The sequence below is a fragment of the Caretta caretta genome, chromosome 4, assembly GCF_965140235.1.
Source record: "Caretta caretta isolate rCarCar2 chromosome 4, rCarCar1.hap1, whole genome shotgun sequence".
NCBI classification, from domain to species: Eukaryota; Metazoa; Chordata; order Testudines; family Cheloniidae; genus Caretta; species Caretta caretta.
The window spans coordinates 19634356-19656027 of NC_134209.1; the positions used below are offsets into that span (position 1 = coordinate 19634356).

A 21672-nucleotide genomic window follows, 5' to 3' on the forward strand; every position below is an offset into this window, starting at 1 on the left:
GGAGTCTTTCCATTGCTTTCAATGAGCTTTAGATCAGGCCCTGCTTTAGCAAGGCTTCTTTTGAGCACTTGAGTTATTTACACACTTTTGTAATAGGGTATTATACTATTTATTAGCTTTGAGAGCAGTATTATCCCCATTGTACTGATGGAGAAACTGAGGCACAGGTGGTGAAGTGACTTGCCCAAGGTCACCCAGCAGGCCAGTGGCCAAACCAGGAATGGAACCCAGTCCTGCTCTCTATCCACTAGTCCACACTGCCTCATTTTGGTATGGGAACTCACCCCACGTGGTTTCGTTCAAGTGAGTCATATACAAGAAAAATACTATAAATTCAATTTCTGTGACCACTCAGGACTCAGCCCTGCTTCTTTGCAAGCCCCAAACCCAGTGACTTCAACTGGAGCTGCTGGGGGGGGGGGGGGGAGAAAAAAAATCAGAGCACTTACACTGAGTGGAAGTAAAGAGCCTACCTTTAGGCAATGCAGTTTGAAAGCTGTGGCCTGAGGGAAGCAGGGATTTTACAGCAGTGCTGCTGATCTTGTTGGCAGGAATGTAGATCATTTACAGAAACTGACCTTTTGTGGAACCTGGCTGAGGGCCAAGGCAACCATTTTACTTTTCTCCTCGGTTAAGTTGTAAATCATTGAGCCAAAAGAAAACACCACGATACCATGTTCCCCTGAACTCTGGACAAACTCTTCCATTTCCTGAAGAGAGACAAGAGCCTTTTAATTTTGGAAAGCAGCCACACCATCCAGTGCGGTTGTGTTCTGTTCATGGCCCACCTACGAAATAAAACCAAAATACTCTAACCTGAAAGGTCTAAGCGTAACACTGTTTTTTCCTTAGACTCCAGAAATCTCACACACAACAACCAAATACAGAAGCACCTCAGGGAGAGAGGCACAACTCAATCCACCATGCCCTAGGCTGGCTCTTTTGCAGACTGACCGCAGCTTCCCTACAGAGTAGTCTGCAAGCAGGAGCAGAAACCCCCTTAAAATGACAAGCTATCACTTTAAATTCTAACCCACTTTTCAATGCACTTCAGATTGAAATAGGTGAAAGGTAGTCAATAGAAATACACATGGCAAGAGACATATGTTTATGTAAATACAAAGCTTATCAAAGAGAAGGCTAAAATGTTATTTGATCATGGTCTCTAAGCACCTACATGGGGAAATTTCTTATAGCAGAGGGTTCTTTAATCTACCTGACACAGGTATAATGATCCACTGGCTAGCTTTAAAAAAAAAGGGATTGCGTGGGTAACTGGTTTAACAAGTTTCAGAGTAGCAGCCGGGTTAGTCTGTATTTGCAAAAGAAAAGGAGGACTTGTGGCACCTTAGAGACTGACCAATTTATTTGAGCAGAAGCTTTCGTGAGCTACAGCTCACTTCATCGGATTCATGTAGCTCACGGAAGCTTCTGCTCAAATAAATTTGTTAGTCTCTAAGGTGCCACAAGTCCTCCTTTTCTTGGTTTAACAAAACTTTTCTCGTCAGCGTTTGCTAGCTGTTGGTGCCGAGCAGTTCCATCTGGCCATCATTTCTATCCGACCCAGGCGACGTCTACACTACACACCACTTTCGTCAGCGCGTAGCGTATATGCAGCTACACGCTGCAGGGAAAAGTGCACCACATCCATGCTGCAGTGCACAGCTGCCGGTGTCAGGGAAAGGGCTCTGGCAGAGGGGAAGCGGCAAGGAAAGGCTCAGTCTGTCCCTGCTGCTTTGCCCCTGCCAGAGGCTTTCCCTGCCGCGGGGAATGGGCAGAGCCTTTCCCTGTGGAGGGGAGGGCTGTGCAGCAGGGAGCAGCTGGCACCTTTCCCTGTTGCTTCCCCCCGCCAAAGGCTCCAGCGGCCAGATGTTATGCTGCTAAAAACAGCAATACAGATGTGGGAGACGACACAACACATCAACCCTAGAATGGCCTGGTGGATATAGGGCTGATACGGGAGAGTCAGATTCAAGTCTGAAATCAGGAAGAGCAGGTACCTGACCCTGGGCCTCTCGCATACCAGTGTAGGATCATATTAAAGAAGTTCTGTATTAAAATCACAAAGGTTAGCCCACTCCCCATATTACACATGGGATCCTTCTGGCAACCCTGGACCTCGAGCCAGTGGGCTGGGGAGGGAGGGAAGCTATTGGACACTAGAGGTTGTACCGAATGGACTCCTCAAAAGTGGGTGTGCCTCACCTTGCCTGTTGCCCCAGAACCTTGTAGTAAAGATACATCACTAGGATCATGTATGTGGGATGAATTGGAATCACAAACTCAAAATTGCCTCACAGTACCTTCTCTTGAATAGGCTACATAGAAAGTGACACTGACGATTATAAATCTTAGTGTCAAAAGGGGGATTATGCTGGATCATATTAAAGAAGTTCTGTATTAAAATCACAAATGAGTTTGATTTCCCATAGTTTAAATTCCAGGGTATTACTAATTAAGAGGTCTGAAGGGTTAATGTTTAGCTATTCCACCTGGAAGCAGGCGGGGCACACCCTGACTGTTTCGTAGAAGCAATGCACACATTGCTCTATCCAAGGACAAGGGCTAGACATGAACCATGAGAACTTGATTGTTTGGACAGCAATTGTGGGAGGCTTTCTTAGCCTGGGCTCAAGGCCTGAGAACCAGGATTGTAGTAGATAGGGGATGGTAACTAAGTATATGAATTAACGTCATACATTCTTTTTGTGGTAGCAGTGTGTAATGCTTAGGGGGGAGAAATATAATAAAAGGAGAAGGTGGAAGGCGGGGGGGCAGAATGCCCATCTCAGGTGACCAGCCTGCTTGCTTGGAAAAAGCTGTGTTCTGTCTCATCACTGAACCGCCACAGAGGTCTCTTGGTTTTTGGTACTGTTTCTCTCCCTCTCTGTGTGAAACTTGCAAGCTGCTAATTGTGTTAGTAGTACATTCTAAGACAGAGTCTGTTCTCAAAGCAATTCTTTGTAACAACAACAACTACTCGCACACAGAGAGAGACTCAAAGCAATACTCTGTAACAGAAACAGCACCCAGAGACTCCCCGCCCTTTTGTTGTATTCATCCCTCTTTGTTAATAATTCTGATTAAAATAGAGATAGAGGATGTATGTGGATGGATGCCTGGTGTGGAAAATAACTGAATGATCAGGGAGGTGCCTTCCTAAGAATCCAGTGTCCATCGGCTGAAGAAGGCATCAAGTGGAAATAACCAGAGGACCCCCGGAGGGCAGACTGGAATCCACCCAATAGCCTCAAGGATGGGAGAACCAAAGAACAAGATAACATCTGGCAGCACGGAGCCCTCAGAAATGTGCCATCTGCTGATTGATTCAGCAACAGCATGATGAAGCAATTCTCATAGACTGGCATAGGAATAAATGCCTATAAAAATGGACTCTAGAAAGTGAGAGCTTTGGGGTCTGATTCTGCAAACCAACTTCCAGGAGCATCAGATGAGCATCTGACAAGGCCCTGCTCCCTCCTCATGTCCAGGCCACCTGGCCAGTGACTTGGCATGAGCAACTCTAAGACTGGTAACTATGATAACAACCTTGCAGAACCTCTGTGTGTGTGTGTGGGAATAAATATAAAATTGAATGGAATGTTATAGCTATAACTAACTGCTTACTATGATTCTTTCTGTATTCACAATAAATGTGGCATTTTGCCTTCTCCCCTTTAATAAGATCCTGCTGGTTTTTATTTTATTGGATCCTAGAAACTGTCTCTCTTTAAAACGAAAAGGAGTACTTGTGGCACCTTAGAGACTAACCAATTTATTTGAGCATGAGCTTTCGTGAGCTACAGCTCACTTCATCGGATGCATACCGTGGAAACTGCAGCAGACTTTATATACACACAGAGAATATGAAACAATACCTCCTCTCACCCCACTGTCCTGCTGGTAATAGCTTATCTAAAGTGATCAACAGGTGGGCCATTGGCTATTAGATAAGCTATTACCAGCAGGACAGTGGGGTGAGAGGAGGTATTGTTTCATATTCTCTGTGTGTATATAAAGTCTGCTGCAGTTTCCACGGTATGCATCCGATGAAGTGAGCTGTAGCTCACGAAAGCTCATGCTCAAATAAATTGGTTAGTCTCTAAGGTGCCACAAGTACTCCTTTTCTTTTTGCGAATACAGACTAACACGGCTGTTCCTCTGAAACCTCTTTAAAACGCAGCCCAAGCAGGTTTCAGGGAGAGACCTCTGTTTCAGACTCGAGCTGCAAGGGAATTTTCCAATGACTGCGGGGGGAGGGGGAGGGGGACGACACACGACACAACACATCAACCCTAGAATGGCCTGGTGGATATAGGGCTGATACGGGAGAGTCAGGTTCAAGTCTGAAATCAGGCAGAGCAGGGACTTGACCCTGGGCCTCTCGCGTACCAGGAGTGGGCTAGTGAGTCTTTCTAGTTTTTCACAAGACACTGTTGCAAAGCTCTGTCTCCTCCTCATGCACAACAAGAAAAGCTTTGAAGTCTCAAAGATTCCCAGGAGAGGAAAACTGTTTCCCCCCAGTCGGGTCAAGACAACTAACACATCAAAACATGGTGAGGCCAGGAGCAAGACTCCAAAGATTAGAGACAGAGGGATGGCTCCTCAGCTGTAACATATTAGTGTGATTCCATTGACTTCAACAGGACAAACCCATTCCCTGCACTACGCAGTTCGGGGGCAAATGACACCATCACAGCGGAAAGTGAAACTTGTGGTCTCCTGCCTGACTCAGCAGATTTCCTGGGAGCTGCTGCGTTATTATTGTTATTAATGATTCACTTATTTCTGTATTACCTGCAATGAGGCACCCCTCCCTGGTTTCTGGGTGCACTTCTCAGAGTGCAGACCAACGGATCTGTTGCCCTCAAACTAGGGAGCACATGCCATGACTCTGGTGGCTACTACATCTGTCCAGAAGACTAGTTCCCCATGGATAGTTTAATACCTGCCGTTTGTAATTAGCCAGAGTCAGACAGATTCGTGGCTGCAGCTGGTTCTAGGGATGGTGGCCTACATTGAGAATGCCTTGCCTGCAGCTCCCGTGAGCTCCTCTCATGTTCAGGCCAAGGTGGATCATGGAGAGAGAGGGTTTTTAGAACAACCAGGGCCTAGTCATCTGAACCTTGGAATTTCAACCCAACACAACTAGCTAGCTCAGTAGCCAGCAGCAGGTATGGACCACAGATCAGAAACATGTTCAGTAAACTATAGGATCCCCACAGGCCATCAGGGTCCTGGCCCAGGGGCACAACAGCAGTATCCCACCGAAGGACACCCCTGAAATACTGGAGGGTCCATGAGTTTCCAAGGCCAGATAATTGCACCCTGTCCATCAGATCCCATTGCCCCAGAGGAAGATTGTCTTCAGATCTAAATGATACATTTCCCTTGACTTCATGGTAAAGCACACGCATGAAGGAGAAGAGACGTCATGATACCACCACAGTATCATTGTTCTGAGACTCAGAACAACAGCTGTCATTTCACTAGTTACTCAGAGACAGCTGATGGAAGAATGCCAGTTAAGGAAGCTTTGACAGATATGCACAAAAGCCTTGAAGTCACAGGAGAGCAATATAAATACCCATAGCTCCATTTTTCCCAGTCTCCACCACCAACGGAGACATTTGTCTTCTTGAATTGGAAGTGCTCCTGGAACGGACATCAGGTCTGAACCCCAAGAAGTGGCCAAGTCATTGAAAAGATAGGCACACGTCCAAGAACTACAGCCAAGATTTTCAAAAGCAACTCGTGATTTTGGCTGCCTCAGCTTTTGGGAGCCTAGCTCGAGACATCTTAAAAGGCAGATGCTCAGCACATTCAGAAAGATCAGGCTCCTTCAAAGTGTCTCAATTGAGAACCAAAATAAAAATAAAAATCTCGACACCCAAGATCGTTAGTCATTTTGGCGAGTCATGGCCGAGACTTTTACAGTGCTGTTGCTTTTCTGATTATTTTGGCCTATCCCATTGCTGTTTTCCATAGCATATTTCAGCCTTTAAACTGATACTTGCTCCTTAGAATTAATTAAAACTTATGGTCAACTAATAATATGATCTGACATGGTCCTGAGGTTTTTATTTTTTAAGCTGAGCACTAGATTCACTACTGCTATGCCTTAACTACCCCCCCCCCCCCGTAAGGATCCACAGGTGGGTCCTACACACGCCTATCACAACACGTGGTGTACCTCATCCAGTACACTAAATACCTCAACAGCAGCTATGGGGGTGAAACCAGATAATCGCTACACTCTCAAATGAACTCACACAGGAAAATGATAAAAGACAAAAACACCCTGTCACCTGTGGGTGAACATTTTTCACAGAACAGTCACTCCATATCTGTGCTCTCAGTCCTCATCCTCAAAGGAAACCTGCCCAGTACTTTCAAAAGACGAGCCTGGGAGCTTAAATTCATTACTCTGCTAGACACTAAAAACCATGGACTGAACAGAGACACTGGATTTATGGCTTATTGCAACAATCTGTAACCCCCTAAATGACCCCCTCTCCCCCTTCCTTTCCTCCCTATCACTGGAGAGATCTTAACAGGCCACTTCACCTCAGATGGTCACTTGAAATGTGGTAGTTACTTATGCTAAACAATCTGTTCCACCTTGCATTTAGCTGTGACACTTTCTGTTTCCCAGACCTGAAGAAGAGCCGTGTGTGGCTGGAAAGTTTGTCTCTCTCGCCAACAGAAGTTGATCCAATAAAATATATTACCTCACCCACCTTGTCCCACCAGCAGGCAGACAGGTAATTGACTACAGGCCAGCTCCTGAACTGGTGTAAATCAGCACAGCTCTAGAACTGGCCCTGTATTTTCAATCCGCAATGGAGCATCATCCAACATTGCAGTAATGCATAAGATTTCTCTTGCCCAAAGCTGACATTGTTCTCAGCAAGCGTCTCAGGATATGGCATACTCTGCATGTGGAAATCAGAGAAACAAACAGCTGTTGATCTGATGGGCAGATGACTAGACCAAGGGAGCGTATTAAGGTACCTCAGGTAAAGGCTTTGCAGGCTTGCAGTGGAGTCCCCCAACAAACTCAAAGTTAGGCAGGAAAGGGCGAGGGAATTCAAAATCCCAGTACGTTCGGATCAGCCACATCTCTGCTTTGCCCATCGTTTCACACAGCGTCGTGGGCCTTCCTGCAAGCAAAAGATCGGGAGTTAAAATTAGCCCAGGAGGGAGCAGTCTTGCTCATTGTCTGTTGAAACATACCAGCCCTACATCTGAGACCTGGCACTCCTGGACACTGTTCAGTGCAGCATGGCCTAGTGAACAGAACTGGGACTCAGGAAACCTGGGTTTTATCACACCTCTGCCACTGACCTATTGCAGGACCTTGGGCAGGTGACCTCAACTCTCTTTCCCCTCCCATCCTGCAGTCTGACACACTGCAGCTTCACTGATTTACCTTAAACTGGGTTTGTTCAAATGGTGCAACTGTGTGTCTGGGACTCTCTTATAACTTGTTTTAGTCAGATCTCTCAGTTGAACTGGTGCCTGTACACTTCAATTGATTCACTTTACATATCTAAGTGGCTCCACAAAGTTACAGAGGTTTAACTAAATTGGTATAAAGTTACACCTTTAGCTGAATCACGACAGCTGTGTGTTTAGACCAGGCCTTAGATTGCAAACTCTTCAGGGCAGGGATTATGCGTTTGTCCAGGGCTTAGCACAGGGGACACTCTAGCTGCTACTCTCTGATAAATAATAGGAATGAGTCTCAATCACGTTGATCACAGCTAGGAATGAAGATTGTCAATGATGCAGCCCCATGTCCTGCCCTGTTCAGAGCTGCAGTGCTGACTAATAGGATTTTCACACCCACATGACACCTTGATACAGTCAACTTTGATCATAACACAGGTTAGTTAGTATGCAGTGTTGTTGTAACCATGTTGGTCCCAGGATATGAGAGAGACAAGGTGGGTGAGGTCATATCTTTTATTGGACCAACTTCTATGGGGGAGAGAGACAAGCTTTTAAGCTACACAGATCTTTCCTTCAGGTCTGGGAAAGGTACTCAGGCCTGGTCTACACTACACGGTTAGGTCAATTTAAGCTGCCTTGCATCAACCTAAGTGTGGAACTGTCTTCATTTAAATTTGGCTCAGCTGATCTAAATGCCTCTCTACGCCGAGTTAGTAATACCATCCCCACAGACAGCCCGTGGGGCATCCCGCCCTGAACAACTGATCTCACTGCAGAACACAAAACTCACCTAACTGGAGACGGGGAGTGGTGGGAAGGCAGGGAAGACTCTGCAAGAACCAAATCCTGTCCCGGGTGACTGATTGTTCTGCTAAAGGAGCCGATAAATTCAACAGCAGTCCCAGCAAACTGCTCACCTGCTGGGCAGCTGATAATCATAGAGGCGTTTGCTCTCATTTCTGCATAGACACAGTCTGGAAAACAGCCCACAGCTGACAACACTATAAAGACCTCTCAAATCATCTGTACATCTGTACTTTGCTGGGCCAAGCATTCTATTGGGCTTACCCACATCTTTAAAGTGTGTTGAGATCTACAGATAAAGCACTACAGATATATACAACATTGTGAGTAACCTTATCTTTTTCAGATGGGTTAACTAAGGCCCGGCAAGGGTCAGGGACTTGGTTGGGAGGGCCACTGGCCTAGGGGTTAGGGTACCAGCAACGCAGATACAAGCAAGCAACCATTTTCATGTTCTCTCCGCAGGTGCTAATGCGGAGAGTGGACTAGATGATACATCTGAGGGAAGGGAACAGAAGGAGACTCCGCCGATTGGAAGGCATGAGATGCACTGTCCTAGGGATAGGGGTTCCAAGACCACCGCTCCCAAGAAAAGGAGGCAGGTGGTGGTGGTCGGGGACTCTCTCCTCAGGGGGACTGAGTCATCTATGTGCCACCCCGACCGGGAAAACCGAGAAGTCTGCTGCTTGCCAGGAGCTAGGATTCACGATGTGAAGGAGAGACTGCTGAGACTCATCAAGCCCTCGGATCGCTACCCCTTCCTGCTTCTCCACGTGGACACCAATGATACTGCCAAGAATGACCTTGAGTGGATCACTGCAGATTACGTGGCTCTGGGAAGAAGGATAAAGGAGTTTGAGGCGCAAGTGGTGTTCTCAAGTGGTGTTCCTTCCTTCTCGTGAAAGGAAAAGGCCTGGGTAGAGACCGTCAAATTGTGGAAGTCAACGAATGGCTACGCAGGTGGTGTCGGAGAGAAGGCTTTGGATTCTTTGACCATGGGATGGTGTTCCAAGAAGGAGGAGTGCTAGGCAGAGACGGGCTCCACCTAACGAAGAGAGGGAAGAGCATCTTCGCAAGCAGGCTGGCTAACCTAGAGAGGAGGGCTTTAAACTAGGTTCACCAGGGAAAGGAGACCAAAGCCCTGAGGTAACTGGGGATGTGGGAGACTGGGAGGAAGCACGAGCAGGAGAGCGCAAGAGGGCAGGGCTCCTGCCTCATACTGAGAAAGAGAGAGACAATCAGCAAGTTATCTCAAGTGCCTATACACAAATGCAAGAAACCTGGGAAACAAGCAGGGAGAACTGGAAGTCCTGGCACAGTCAAGGAATTATGATGTGATTGGAATAACAGAGACTTAGCGGGTTAACTCACATGACTGGAGTACTATCATAGATGGATATAAACTGTTCAGGAAGGACAGGCAGGACAGAAAAGGTGGGGGAGTTGCATTGTATGTAAGAGAGTGGTATGACTGGTCAGAGCTCTGGTATGAAAACTACAGAAAAACCTGAGTGTCTCTGGATTAAGTTTAGAAGTGTGAGCAACAAGGGTGATGTCATGGTGGGAGTCTGCTATAGATCACCGGACCTGGGGGATGAGGTGGACGAGGCTTTCTTCCGGCAACTCATGGAAGTTACTAGATCGCAGGCCCTGCTTCTGATGGGAGACTTCAATCACCCTGATATCTGCTGGGAGAGCAATACAGCGATGCACAGACAATCCAGGAAGTTTTTGGAAAGTGTAGGGGACAATTTCCTGGTGCAAGTGCTGAAGGAACCAACTAGGGGCAGAGCTCTTCTTGACCTGCTGCTCACAAACCAAGAAGAATTAGTAGGGGAAGCAAAAGTGGATGGGAACCTGGGAGGCAATGGCCATGAGATGGTTGAGTTCAGGATCCTGACACAAGGAAGAAAGGAGAGCAGCTGAATACAGACCCTGGACTTCAGAAAAGCAGACTCATTCTCCCAGGGGATCCTGCCTATCAGTTCCCTGAGGGAGTCAAACATGAGGGGGAAAGGAGCCAAGGAGAGCTGGTTGTATTTTAAAGAATCCTTATTGAGGTTACAGGGACAAACCATCCCGATGTGTAGAAAGAATAGTAAATATGGCAGGCGACCAGCTTGGCTTAACAGTGAAATTCTTGCTGATCTTAAACACAAAAAAGAAGCTTACAAGAAGTGGAAGACTGGACAAATGACAAGGGAAGAGTATAAAAATATTGCTCAGGCACACAGGAGTGAAATCAGGAGGGCCAAATCGCACCTGGAGTTGCAGCTAGCAAGATATGTTAAGAGTAACAAGAAGGGTTTCTTCGGTATGTTAGCAACAAGAAGAAAGCCAAGGAAAGTGTGGGCCCCCTACTGAATGAGGGAGGCAACCTAGTGACAGAGGATGTAGAAAAAGCTAATGTACTCTATGCTTTTTTTGCCACTGTCTTCACAAACAAGGTCAGCTCCCAGACTACTGCACTGGGCAGCACAGCATGGGAAGGAGGTGACCAGCCCTCTGTGGAGAAAGAAGTGGTTTGGGACTATTTAGAAAAGCTGGACGAGCACAAGTCCATGAGGCCGGATGCGCTGAATCCAAGAGTGCTAAAAGAATTGGCGGCTGTGATTGCAGAGCCATTGGCCATTATCTTTGAAAACTGGTGGCAATTGGGGGAGGTCCTGGATGACTGGAAAAAGGCTAATGTATTGCCCATCTTTAAAAAAGGGAAGGAGGAGGATCCAGGGAACTACAGACCAGTCAGCCTCACCTCAGTCCCTGGAAAAAGCATGGAGGAGGTCCTCAAGGAATCAAGTCTGAAGCACTTAGAGGAGAGGAAAGTGATCAGAAACAGTCAGCATGGATTCACCAAGGGCAAGTCATGCCTGACTAATCTAATTGCCTTCTATGACGAGATAACTGGCTCTGTGGATGAGGGGAAAGCGGTGGACATGTTGTTCCTTGACTTTAGCAAAGCTTTTGACACGGTCTCCCACAGTATTCTTGCCAGCAAGTTAAAGAAGTATGGGCTGGATGAATGGACTATAAGGTGGATAGAAAGCTGGCTAGATTGTCGGGCTCAAGGGGTAGTGATCAATGGCTCCATGTCTAGTTGGCAGCTTGTATCAAGTGGAGTGCCCCAAGGGTCGGTCCTGGGGCCAGTTTTGTTCAGTATCTTCATAAATGATCTGGAGGATGGCATGGATTGCACCCTCAGCAAGTTTGCAGATGACACTAAACTGGGAGAAGAGGTAGATACGCTGGAGGGTAGGGATAGGGTCCAGAGTGACCTAGACAAATTGGAGGATTAGGCCAAAAGAAATCTGATGAAGTTCAACAAGGACAAGTGCAGAGTCCTGCACTTAGGATGGAAGAATCCCATGCACCGCTACAGACTAGGGACCGAATGGCTAAGCAGCAGTTCTGCACAAAAGGACCTAGGGGTGACAGTTGACGAGAAGCTGGATATGAGTCAACAGTGTGCCCTTGTTGCCAAGAAGGCCAGTGGCATTTTGGGATGTATAAGTAGGGGCACTGCCAGCAGATCGAGGGATGTGATCATTCCCCTCTATTCGACATTGGTGAGGCCTCATCTGGAGTACTGTGTCCAGTTTTGGGCCCCACACTACAAGAAGGATGTGAAAAAAATTGGAAAACATCCAACGGAGGGCAACAAAAATTATTAGGGGACTGGAACTCATGACTTATGAGGAGAAGCTGAGGGAACTGGGATTGTTTAGTCTGCAGAAGAGAAGAATGAGAGGGGATTTGATAGCTGCTTTCAACTACCTGAAAGGGGGTTCCAAAGAGGATGGGTCTAGCCTGTTCTCAGTGGTAGCAGATGACAGAACGAGGAGTAATGGTCTCAAGTTGCAGTAGGGGAGGTTTAGGTTGGCTATTAGGAAAAAGTTTTTCCACTAGGAGGGTGGTGAAACGCTGGAATGCGTTACCTAGGAAGGTGGTGGAATCTACTTCCTTTGAAGTTTAAGGTCAGGCTTGACAAAGCCCTGGCTGGGATGATTTAGTTGGGGATTGCTCCTGCTTTGAGCAGGTGCTTGGAGTAAATGACCTGAGGTCCCTTCCAACCCTGATATTCTATGATTGGCTGCCTTCTGTCTGATCCTTAATTTGCTCTGATCATTGATCACTTTTTACAGATGTTGAGAGGAAATGCAGGATGTGCTGCTCATGCATGCCTCGCCAGTGTAGGCCTCAAGCCTGCACATACAAATTTACCCAAGGAAGTTGTCTCAATTCGCAAAAATTTCAAAAGCTCCCACCTCACAGGACTCTACAGCCCAGGCTCCAGCCCGAGCCCAAACACCTACACTGCATTTAAACAGCCTCACAGCCCCTGTGAGCCCAAATCAGCCAGCATGGAACAGCCATGGGTTTTTAACTGCAGTGTAGACATATCTTAAGTGTCTTAGGGTTAGATTTTCAAAGGTATTTAAGTGCCTAAAGATGCAGGTAGGTGGCAGTGTGGAATTTATAGATGTGCCTAGGCAGGTTAGGTGTTTAATTCCCATTGAAACTCATAAGGGACAAACTCATGGAGGCACGTTTGTAAATCCTGCTAGGCGCCTAAATTCCCTTTGCCAATAGGTTCCTTAGTCACTTTAAAAAATGGGACTTCAATGTGCTTGAAAATTTTACTTGTTGACTGCCCTGGAACTAGCACACGGTCCTCGTCTTTGCAGGATCAAGTCTTCAGGTTGCTATCTGAAAGCAGTGGTCTTACCTCTCATCTCAATTACAAAACTCAAGCACTTACGAGCAAGGAAATGAGTATTTAAGATCACACCTCTTACATCACCCATATAACAAACATACATTATTCTTATAATATACAAGGTAATTAAGATATCATCACAATCTGGCCCCAATTCAGGAAAGCATGTAAGCATGTGCTTAGGTCCCACTGTCTTCAAGTTAAATTACATGCTTAAGCACCCTTCTTGAGTAGGGATACTTCACTGAACTGGGGGCTTAACTTTGACCCGGGCCTCATTTAGATACTTCCCAGGGAAATGGGACTAAGAATGCACAGTCGGTTAATGGAGATCAGTGGTAAAGCTTAGCTCCTGTTTATTAAAAAGGGAGCAGGACTGTGCCCACGTTCCAGGACATGTTTGGCTAACACTTTAGGCTTTGTGAACACAAGTTTCTACAAAACCTAGGATCAGTAAAAATGTTTCTATGATGTTAAATTTCATTTAAAATGTAAACAACTTATCCTTAAGGAATCCTCTGTGGTCCCTGCAGGACTGTGCTCACATGGGAAAACCAGGAAGTGAAATGTATTAGAAACTTTTATAAAACTAATTGTCCCAGCTCAGAGAAATGCAAAAATTGATCAAACAATGAAAAGAAATTTACATCTAAAATTTCTTTCAATATTTGCATCTGCCTTTGGAGGTGAAGGTGCTCAGTTCTCTTGAAAAAGCAGGCCACTTAGGCACCTAAATTCAGTTTCTAACTTGAGGGCTCCAATTTTTAAAGTCTTGGCCTGGGCAAAAAAGCTATGTCTGTACAGTCACTGTCTCACCTCAGACATCACTGTAATATGGATTCCACTCATCCACCCAGAAATGCAAAAAAAACACATCATGGTAAACATAAAGCAGCAAGTTTGTCATCTTCTCTATGAAGGACATCCTGTCCGTCAGTCCCCCCATGCTGGCAGGTACGTACGAAGGTGGGGCTGGAAGCCCCCCACACAGCGCTCCACTGTGTTCCCTTCAGAGAACCAGAAAGTATAGACAAAAGGGATTTCAAGCAACTCTGCTATCAGCTCACCGCCTGGCAAAAGAGGGCCTGAGATTAGGACATCAAACCCCGCTTTGCAAACTGGGAGTGTTGCAACTCCAGACTGTCCAGAATCTTTGTAGTTACCACTCCAGTCGAGATTTCACCTCTACCTGCAATTCATCCCTCAGGCTATTCTGGAAAGACTCTAGATGTTGCTTTAATTCCTTTTGCAAAGTCTCCTATTGTTTTAGGCCTTGTTATACTTTCTTTTGTCCAACTTCGATTTCTCTGAGCACTTCCATTATTTGTTCCATCTTGGTTCAACAGAAAGGCCAGCTCACAAGCTCTCTCCCTGAAAACTGGATCCCATGTTTTGTCCTGAACGGTTAACCAAAGTTCAGGGGCATGTGGGTTGTTTCCGTTAGCAAGAGAAATTGAGAACGGAGACAGGTATCTATGAAGCAATCCTGTTTACTTGTAAAGAGTACACAAAGCCCTGTTTCCTTCAACACAGGAGGAATCAGACAGCAGGAGGCCGTGTCTTCCAGCCAGCACTCTGCTCAAAAAGCTCGCTATAGAAGCTTTTTCCCCCCTAAGGGCCATTCTCCCAGTCCCAGGGCTTGTTCAGCTGTCTCCTTGGCTTTCTGTTCCTTTTCTCCTAGCTTCTCTGGTATGTTCATCTGCTTCTCTGACACAATCCAATCCAATGAATCCCCTGCCCCCAAGACTGTTATCAGATCACAGAGGAACACTGTGGGTCTCATGACAACTCCTACTCCAGCCTTGCATGTGACTTTGTTTTGGGCAGAGGCCCCTAACTGTTTCAGCTGTCTGGCTCCATGAAGAAGTTGAATTATTATATATTTTTATTTTTACATTTATCCAGAATGACGGGCACTGATACACCCACCAGTTTCAACAAGGTTTAACCCAACCTGTGAGAGTATTTATCTGACCAGCACCTCACAATGTTAAATGTATTTGTCCTGACAACACCCTGTGAGGTAATACAGTGCTAGTATCCCCATATACAGATAGGGAACTGAGGCAGAAAGAGACCGAGGCCTTGTCTAAACAGGTATTTTGTGTTGTTTGTTTTTAACCAGTACATCGATTTCCATGAAGGTATGTTTTGGGTGCTTTTTTTTTTAAAAAAAAACAAAACAAAATAGCTATACCAGTATAATCTCTAATGTGGACTCAGTGATGTTGACTGAAATGTGCCTTGTACTCATATAACTTATTCCCCTTTCCACATGGGAAAAGGCGATGCTGCTATAAACACCTTAACACATCCCTCCTCACTGCAGGGGTGGTACCATTTTAGTTACAATGGTATCGCTCACGCAGTACAACTTATCTACAGACAAGCCCTATGTAACTTGCCCAAGGTCACCCAGGAAATGTGTGACAGACCATGAAGTTGAAGCAAGGTGTCTGGAGCCCCAGGGTAGCACCCTACCCACTGGATTAGCCCTCCTTTTAGAAAATGCAGCCCTACATTTTTGATGTTATGGTATAGACACAATCATGGCAAACAAGAGCAGTCTTACCTAAAGCATCGCTGTAGTACTGACTCCATTCTCTCCACAAAACCTGGTGAAACAGAACATCCTGAAGAGCATAAAAGAGCATATTTTCCAATCTCTCCATGAAGGACATCCTGTCCGTCAGTCTCCCCGTGCTGGCAGGTACGTACGAAGGTGGGGCTGGAAGCCCCCCACACAGCCGCTCCACTGTGTTCCCTTCAGAGAACCGGAAAGTATAGACAAAAGGGATTTCAAGCAACTCTGCTATCAGCTCACCGCCCGGAGAAAGAGGGTCTGAGATTAGGACATCAAACCCCGCTTGCCGGAGCTTTGCTATCAGCCCGGGGTTCAGCACGACACTGTCACAGGTCTGCTTTGACATCTTGATAAAGACTTCAATGGATTCTTTCATTTTCAACATGATCTTCCAGTAGGACAGATGGGGAAGCTGGTACATCCACAGATGCAGGAAGTCCTCCAACAGGGCTTCCACGGTCTGCTTAGTAAAGGGCACCGACAGGACCTCAAAGTCAAATGGGGAAGAGGACTCATTGTAATCGACGAGCAAACTTGCTGAAGGCATCAGCACAGTCACATCATGGCCCCGAAGGGAGAGTTCCTCCAGCACCAGTTTTATGTTGAGCCAGTGACTGCCATCAGCGGGCCAGACCAGCACCTTCCCACATGATCCTGAGCCCCAGCAGCTCATGTGAACCCACAGCACCAGCAAAAGCCACTTCTTCAAAATCATGGCTGCACGTCTGCGACTCTCACTGGAACTCAGTTCAGTTCCAAAGTCCACGGTGTAAACACTTCTAAGCACGGCCCACAAAGACTGGATCCTGAACACTCCAATCTTCATATAAGGTCATTTCAATGCAAAACTACCATATGTGGGTGGGGACAGGCTCAGCAAGTGCCAAACTCTGTCGTGGATCGCCTAGGATTCTCCTACAGGAGAAGGCACTGTTTCCTCTGCAGGACAACTGTTGTAATGCACTGTGTGGAGAAGGTGGCTGTGGATGTAGCTGAGGCCCCTTTCCAAGGAGAAGAGAACGATCCATCCTTGGATGATAGGGCATGGATCACTATATTATCTTTTCACGGGAAACTCTGCATCACCCTTACCACCTCGCCTGCCCTACTCACCGATCACTGGGGCACAATCAGGGCCAGAGCTTTTTGCATTCAATGCCCAGCGTGATACTGCTAGTGCATCTAGGTCACAGAGCAGCCATCACACACTCACAGCCTTGAACATGAGCGCCTGTTTTTATCTTTAAGAGGGAAGGTGGTGAGGAACCAGGCCTCTCTGCTTAGTGTTCTCTTCAGCAACTCAGGGAATGCCATTTTTGGATCAACCAATTAACCTTTGGGAGTTGAAGTTTCCATTCTCAGAGCAGGTAGCTGGCAAACACCCAGCTTCCTCGTTATCTTGCTTGAGGGCAAATGCTGTCTCTGTGGGGTGTTCTCAGAACTCCACCCATCTCACAAACTCGAACAGTTTAAACTGCCTCTATCATGATGCCAACAAATAACTCGTCTCTGGCACGGTTTAGGCATATGACAAACTGAAACAGCTACTTCTCTGCATAGGCACCTTTTACTTCAGCTACTTGTTTGCAGTGAATATTTGCTTTACCTGAGCCACATTGTTAAAGGAAATTTCCACCTAATGAATTTGTAAGACACCTTTTCTTGGCATATATCATTAATGTCTGGTCTTACCCAACTCCTCAAGCTCATCCAGGTGGCCACCTTTCACTGTAGTCTGTAACCCTTTGATTTTCTTTTCAAGGTGATTTCTCAGATCCTGAAATCCTTACTGCAGCTCATCTCTGTTAGCAAGTTCCAAATTGGCCAGAGTTCGTTTGGTCTCCACTAATTCATGGAAAACCTTCTGGTCTATGGCAGTCAGGTTGCTGATCACCTCACTGATCTGTCTTACTATTGTCTTACTATTGCAAACTATTATAGTGTTGCAACTCCAGACTGTCCAGACTCTTTGTAGCTGCCACTCCAGTCGAGATTTCACCTCTACCTGCAATTCATCCCTCAGGCTATTCTGGAAAGACTCTAGATGTTGCTTTAATTCCTTTTGCAAAGTCTCCTATTGTTTTAGGCCTTGTTATACTTTCTTTTGTCAAACTTCGATTTCTCTGAGCACTTCCATTATTTGTTCCATCTTGGTTCAACGGAAAAACCAGCTCACAAGCTTTCTCCCTGAAAACTGGATCCCATGTTTTGTCCTGAACGGTTAACCAAAGTTCAGGGGCATGTGGGTTGTTTCCGTTAGCAAGAGAAATTGAGAACGGAGACAGGTATCTGTGAAGCAATCCTGTTTACTTGTAAAGAGTACACAAAGCCCTGTTTCCTTCAACACAGGAGGAATCAGACAGCAGGAGGCCGTGTCTTCCAGCCAGCACTCTGCTCAAAAAGCTCGCTATAGAAGCTTTTCCCCCCCTAGGGGCCATTCTCCCAGTCCCAGGGCTTGTTCAGCTGTCTCCTTGGCTTTCTGTTCCTTTTCTCCTAGCTTCTCTGGTATGTTCATCTGCTTCTCTGACACAATCCAATCCAATGAATCCCCTGCCCCCAAGACTTATCAGATCACAGAGGAACACTGTGGGTCTCATGACAACTCCTACTCCAGCCTTGCATGTGACTTTGTTTTGGGCAGAGGCCCCTAACTGTTTCAGCTATCTGGCTCCATGAAGAAGTTGAATTATTATATATTTTTACATTTATCCAGAATGACGGGCACTGATACACCCACCAGTTTCAACAAGGTTTTACCCAACCTGTGAGTATTTATCTGACCAGCACCTCACAATGTTAAATGTATTTGTCCTGACAACACCCTGTGAGGTAATACAGTGCTAGTATCCCCATATACAGATAGGGAACTGAGGCAGAAAGAAACCGAGGCCTTGTCTAAACAGGTATTTTGTGTGTGTTTGTTTTTAACCAGTACATTGATTTCCATGAAGGTATGTTTTGGGTGCTTTTTTTTTTAAAAAACAAAACAAAATAGCTATACCAGTATAATCTCTCATGTGGACTCAGTGATGTTGACTGAAATGTGCCTTGTACTCATATAAATTATTCCCCTTTCCACATGGGAAAAGGCGATGCTGCTATAAACACCTTAACACATCCCTCCTCACTGCAGGGGTGGTACCATTTTAGCTACAATGGTATCGCTCACGCAGTACAACTTATCTACAGACAAGCCCTATGTAACTTGCCCAAGGTCACCCAGGAAATGTGTGACAGACCATGAAGTTGAAGCAAGGTGTCTGGAGCCCCAGGGTAGCACCCTACCCACTGGATTAGCCTTCCTTTTAGAAAATGCAGCCCTACATTTTTGATGTTATGGTATAGACACAATCATGGCAAACAAGAGCAGTCTTACCTAAAACATCGCTGTAGTACTGACTCCATTCTCTCCACAAAACCTGGTGAAACAGAACATCCTGAAGAGCATAAAAGAGCATATTTTCCAATCTCTCCATGAAGGACATCCTGTCCGTCAGTCTCCCCGTGCTGGCAGGTACGTACGAAGGTGGGGCTGGAAGCCCCCCACACAGCCGCTCCACTGTGTTCCCTTCAGAGAACCGGAAAGTATAGACAAAAGGGATTTCAAGCAACTCTGCTATCAGCTCACCGCCCGGAGAAAGAGGGTCTGAGATTAGGACATCAAACCCCGCTTGCCGGAGCTTTGCTATCAGCCCGGGGTTCAGCACGACACTGTCACAGGTCTGCTTTGACATCTTGATAAAGACTGCCATGCTTTCCATCAATTTCACCAGGCCCTCCCAGTAGGACAGATGGGGAAGCTGGTACATCCACAGATGCAGGAAGTCCTCCAACAGGGCTTCCACGGTCTGCTTAGTAAAGGGCACCGACAGGACCTCAAAGTCAAATGGGGAAGAGGACTCATTGTAATCGACGAGCAAACTTGCTGAAGGCATCAGCACAGTCACATCGTGGCCCCGAAGGGAGAGTTCCTCCAGCACCAGTTTTATGTTGAGCCAGTGACTGCCATCAGCGGGCCAGACCAGCACCTTCCCACATGATCCTGAGCCCCAGCAGCTCATGTGAACCCACAGCACCAGCAAAAGCCACTTCTTCAAAATCATGGCTGCACGTCTGCGACTCTCACTGGAACTCAGTTCAGTTCCAAAGTCCACGGTGTAAACACTTCTAAGCACGGCCCACAAAGACTGGATCCTGAACACTCCAATCTTGATAGAAGAATAAGGTCATTTCAATGCAAAATTACCATATGTGGTGAAAGACTCAGCCAGTACCAAATCCTGTCCTGAATCACCTAGGATTTTCCTTCCGGAATGAAACTGATGGATTCTCCTGCAGAATTGAAAACAACCTGATCCCTCTGCCGGACAGCTATTGTGACACAATGTGCATTTCCAGTTCTGCAGGAAAATTACAGTCTTTGAATTGCAAACTACAACCCCAGTCCAAAGCTCACTAAATCAATGAGTCTTTTCACTGATTTCAGTGGGCTTTGGATCAGACCCTTGTTACCAGGACTTGACCCTGTAATCACTGGTTTTTCTTTCACCAATCATGACTCACTGTCACCAACTTATTCATGATTTGTGATTGGCTGATGAATAGTTTTACAGACCCACTTGGGTCTGCGGCATTTGGGAACACTTGTCCTGAATGTGAGTGTGTGACTGGTCACCTGGTTTCTGCCTCCACGCTGGGTGATAGGAGTAGTTCCTGAGGAGGTCCCTGGGGAGAGTCAGCAAAGGTGGGAGGCACTCCCGGAGACGGGCAGGCAGAGGAAGCTTTAGGACATCGCAGTGTCGCAATTCTTGCCCACTTGGCTGCTGCTGTGGCTTCTCCTGCTTTCCAAGTGAAGTGCTCTTGCTGGCTTCCCATTTCTCCATGGTGGTGCAGGCAGGGCTGCAGAGCCTCCATGTCACACGGGCCAGCACCTATTACACACAAAGCATAGGGCCAGATTGCCCCTCCCCCATGGGAAAACCCCCAGGGCAAAGCAAAGGGGGAACGGGTTCTCCTGAGGTGCTCTGTGGAGGGTGGCCCCACACAGAATGGGGCAGCCCACTAACCCCACGATCCCCCAGGAGCCACATGGATCTCACCAAATCAGCAAGAGGCCTGGGCAATCTGCACGGAAGCCCTGTGCCTCCGCACTTCCACAGAGGGACTCAGGGTCATGGTGCAGTGGAGCCAGGATTACAGGGACCCCACCAAACACAGCTGTCCCCAGGATCCTTCCTGTAAGGGGAGTCTCACGCAGTGGGGGAGGGGTGGCAGGATAGAGCTGGGGACTGTATTATCTTTCTCTGGGAAACTGCAGGGCTGATGGTGGGACAATCCTAATCACCCTACCCCAGCTGTGTGTGCGTGCAGATCCCTGGACCCACAGAGAGCCCTTTGCCGGCTCTGGGAAGAGGTGGCTGTGAAGGCAACTGAAGGATAGGGCATGGATCACTGTATTATCTTTCCATGGGATACTGCATCACTTCTACCCCTGCCCCACCCCACTCCATCACCAGGGCACCCTCAGGGCCAAAGTTTTTTGCATACACTGCGAAGTGTGATACTGCGAGTGCTTCTAGATAATAAAGCAGCCATGACATACTCCACCTTGCACATGAGAGCCTGCTTTTATCATTAAGAGGGAAATTGGTGAGGAGCCAGGTCTCTCAGCTTAATGTTCTCTTCTGCCGTTCGAGGAATGCCCTGGATCAACCAGTTAAGCCTTTGGGAGGAGAGAGTTTCATGGAAGTGTCCATTCTCAGAGCACGTGTAACACCGACAGACCCCCCCCCCCATCGTTGTCAGGCAGGATCAAACCTGGGACCTCTGGAGCTGAATGCATGAGCCTCTACCGCATGAGCTAAAAGCCACGTGGCTGTTAGCTAAGGCTGGAGAGCAGACTCAATCTCGCTAAGAGGTCTCGGTGCCACCACATGGGACAGAACCCCACACCCAGGAGGTGTGTGGGTTACACAGGTACCTTGTCAATGCACGGCTTCCTCATAATATTGCCTGTCGTTTATTTCACAAAACTCTGATAAAAATCAAACTCCAACAAGTTTTAATTACTTCTGCCATGATGCCAACAAATCACTCCTCTCTGGCACTTCTT

The 21672-nt window shown here is 46.8% G+C and overlaps 1 protein-coding gene across 2 annotated transcripts in view; it reads right to left on the reverse strand.

Moving 5' to 3' along the window:
• The window catches only part of LOC125635102 (UDP-glucuronosyltransferase 2C1-like), a 31352-nt gene that overhangs the window by 3456 nt on the left and 6224 nt on the right, over positions 1 to 21672 (reverse strand). The window contains exons 1-4 of one of the 2 annotated variants that reach the window (XM_075127431.1): positions 18944 to 19934; positions 15549 to 16200; positions 7015 to 7163; positions 579 to 710 (exon numbers count right to left, since the gene is read on the reverse strand). In XM_075127431.1, coding sequence (XP_074983532.1) covers positions 579 to 710; positions 7015 to 7163; positions 15549 to 16200; positions 18944 to 19663 — 1653 coding nt within the window. In that variant the 5' untranslated portion in view covers positions 19664 to 19934. Of the gene's footprint in view, positions 1 to 578; positions 711 to 7014; positions 7164 to 15548; positions 16201 to 18936; positions 19935 to 21672 lie in introns of those variants that run through there. The other variant, XM_048846340.2, reaches the window with a different exon arrangement.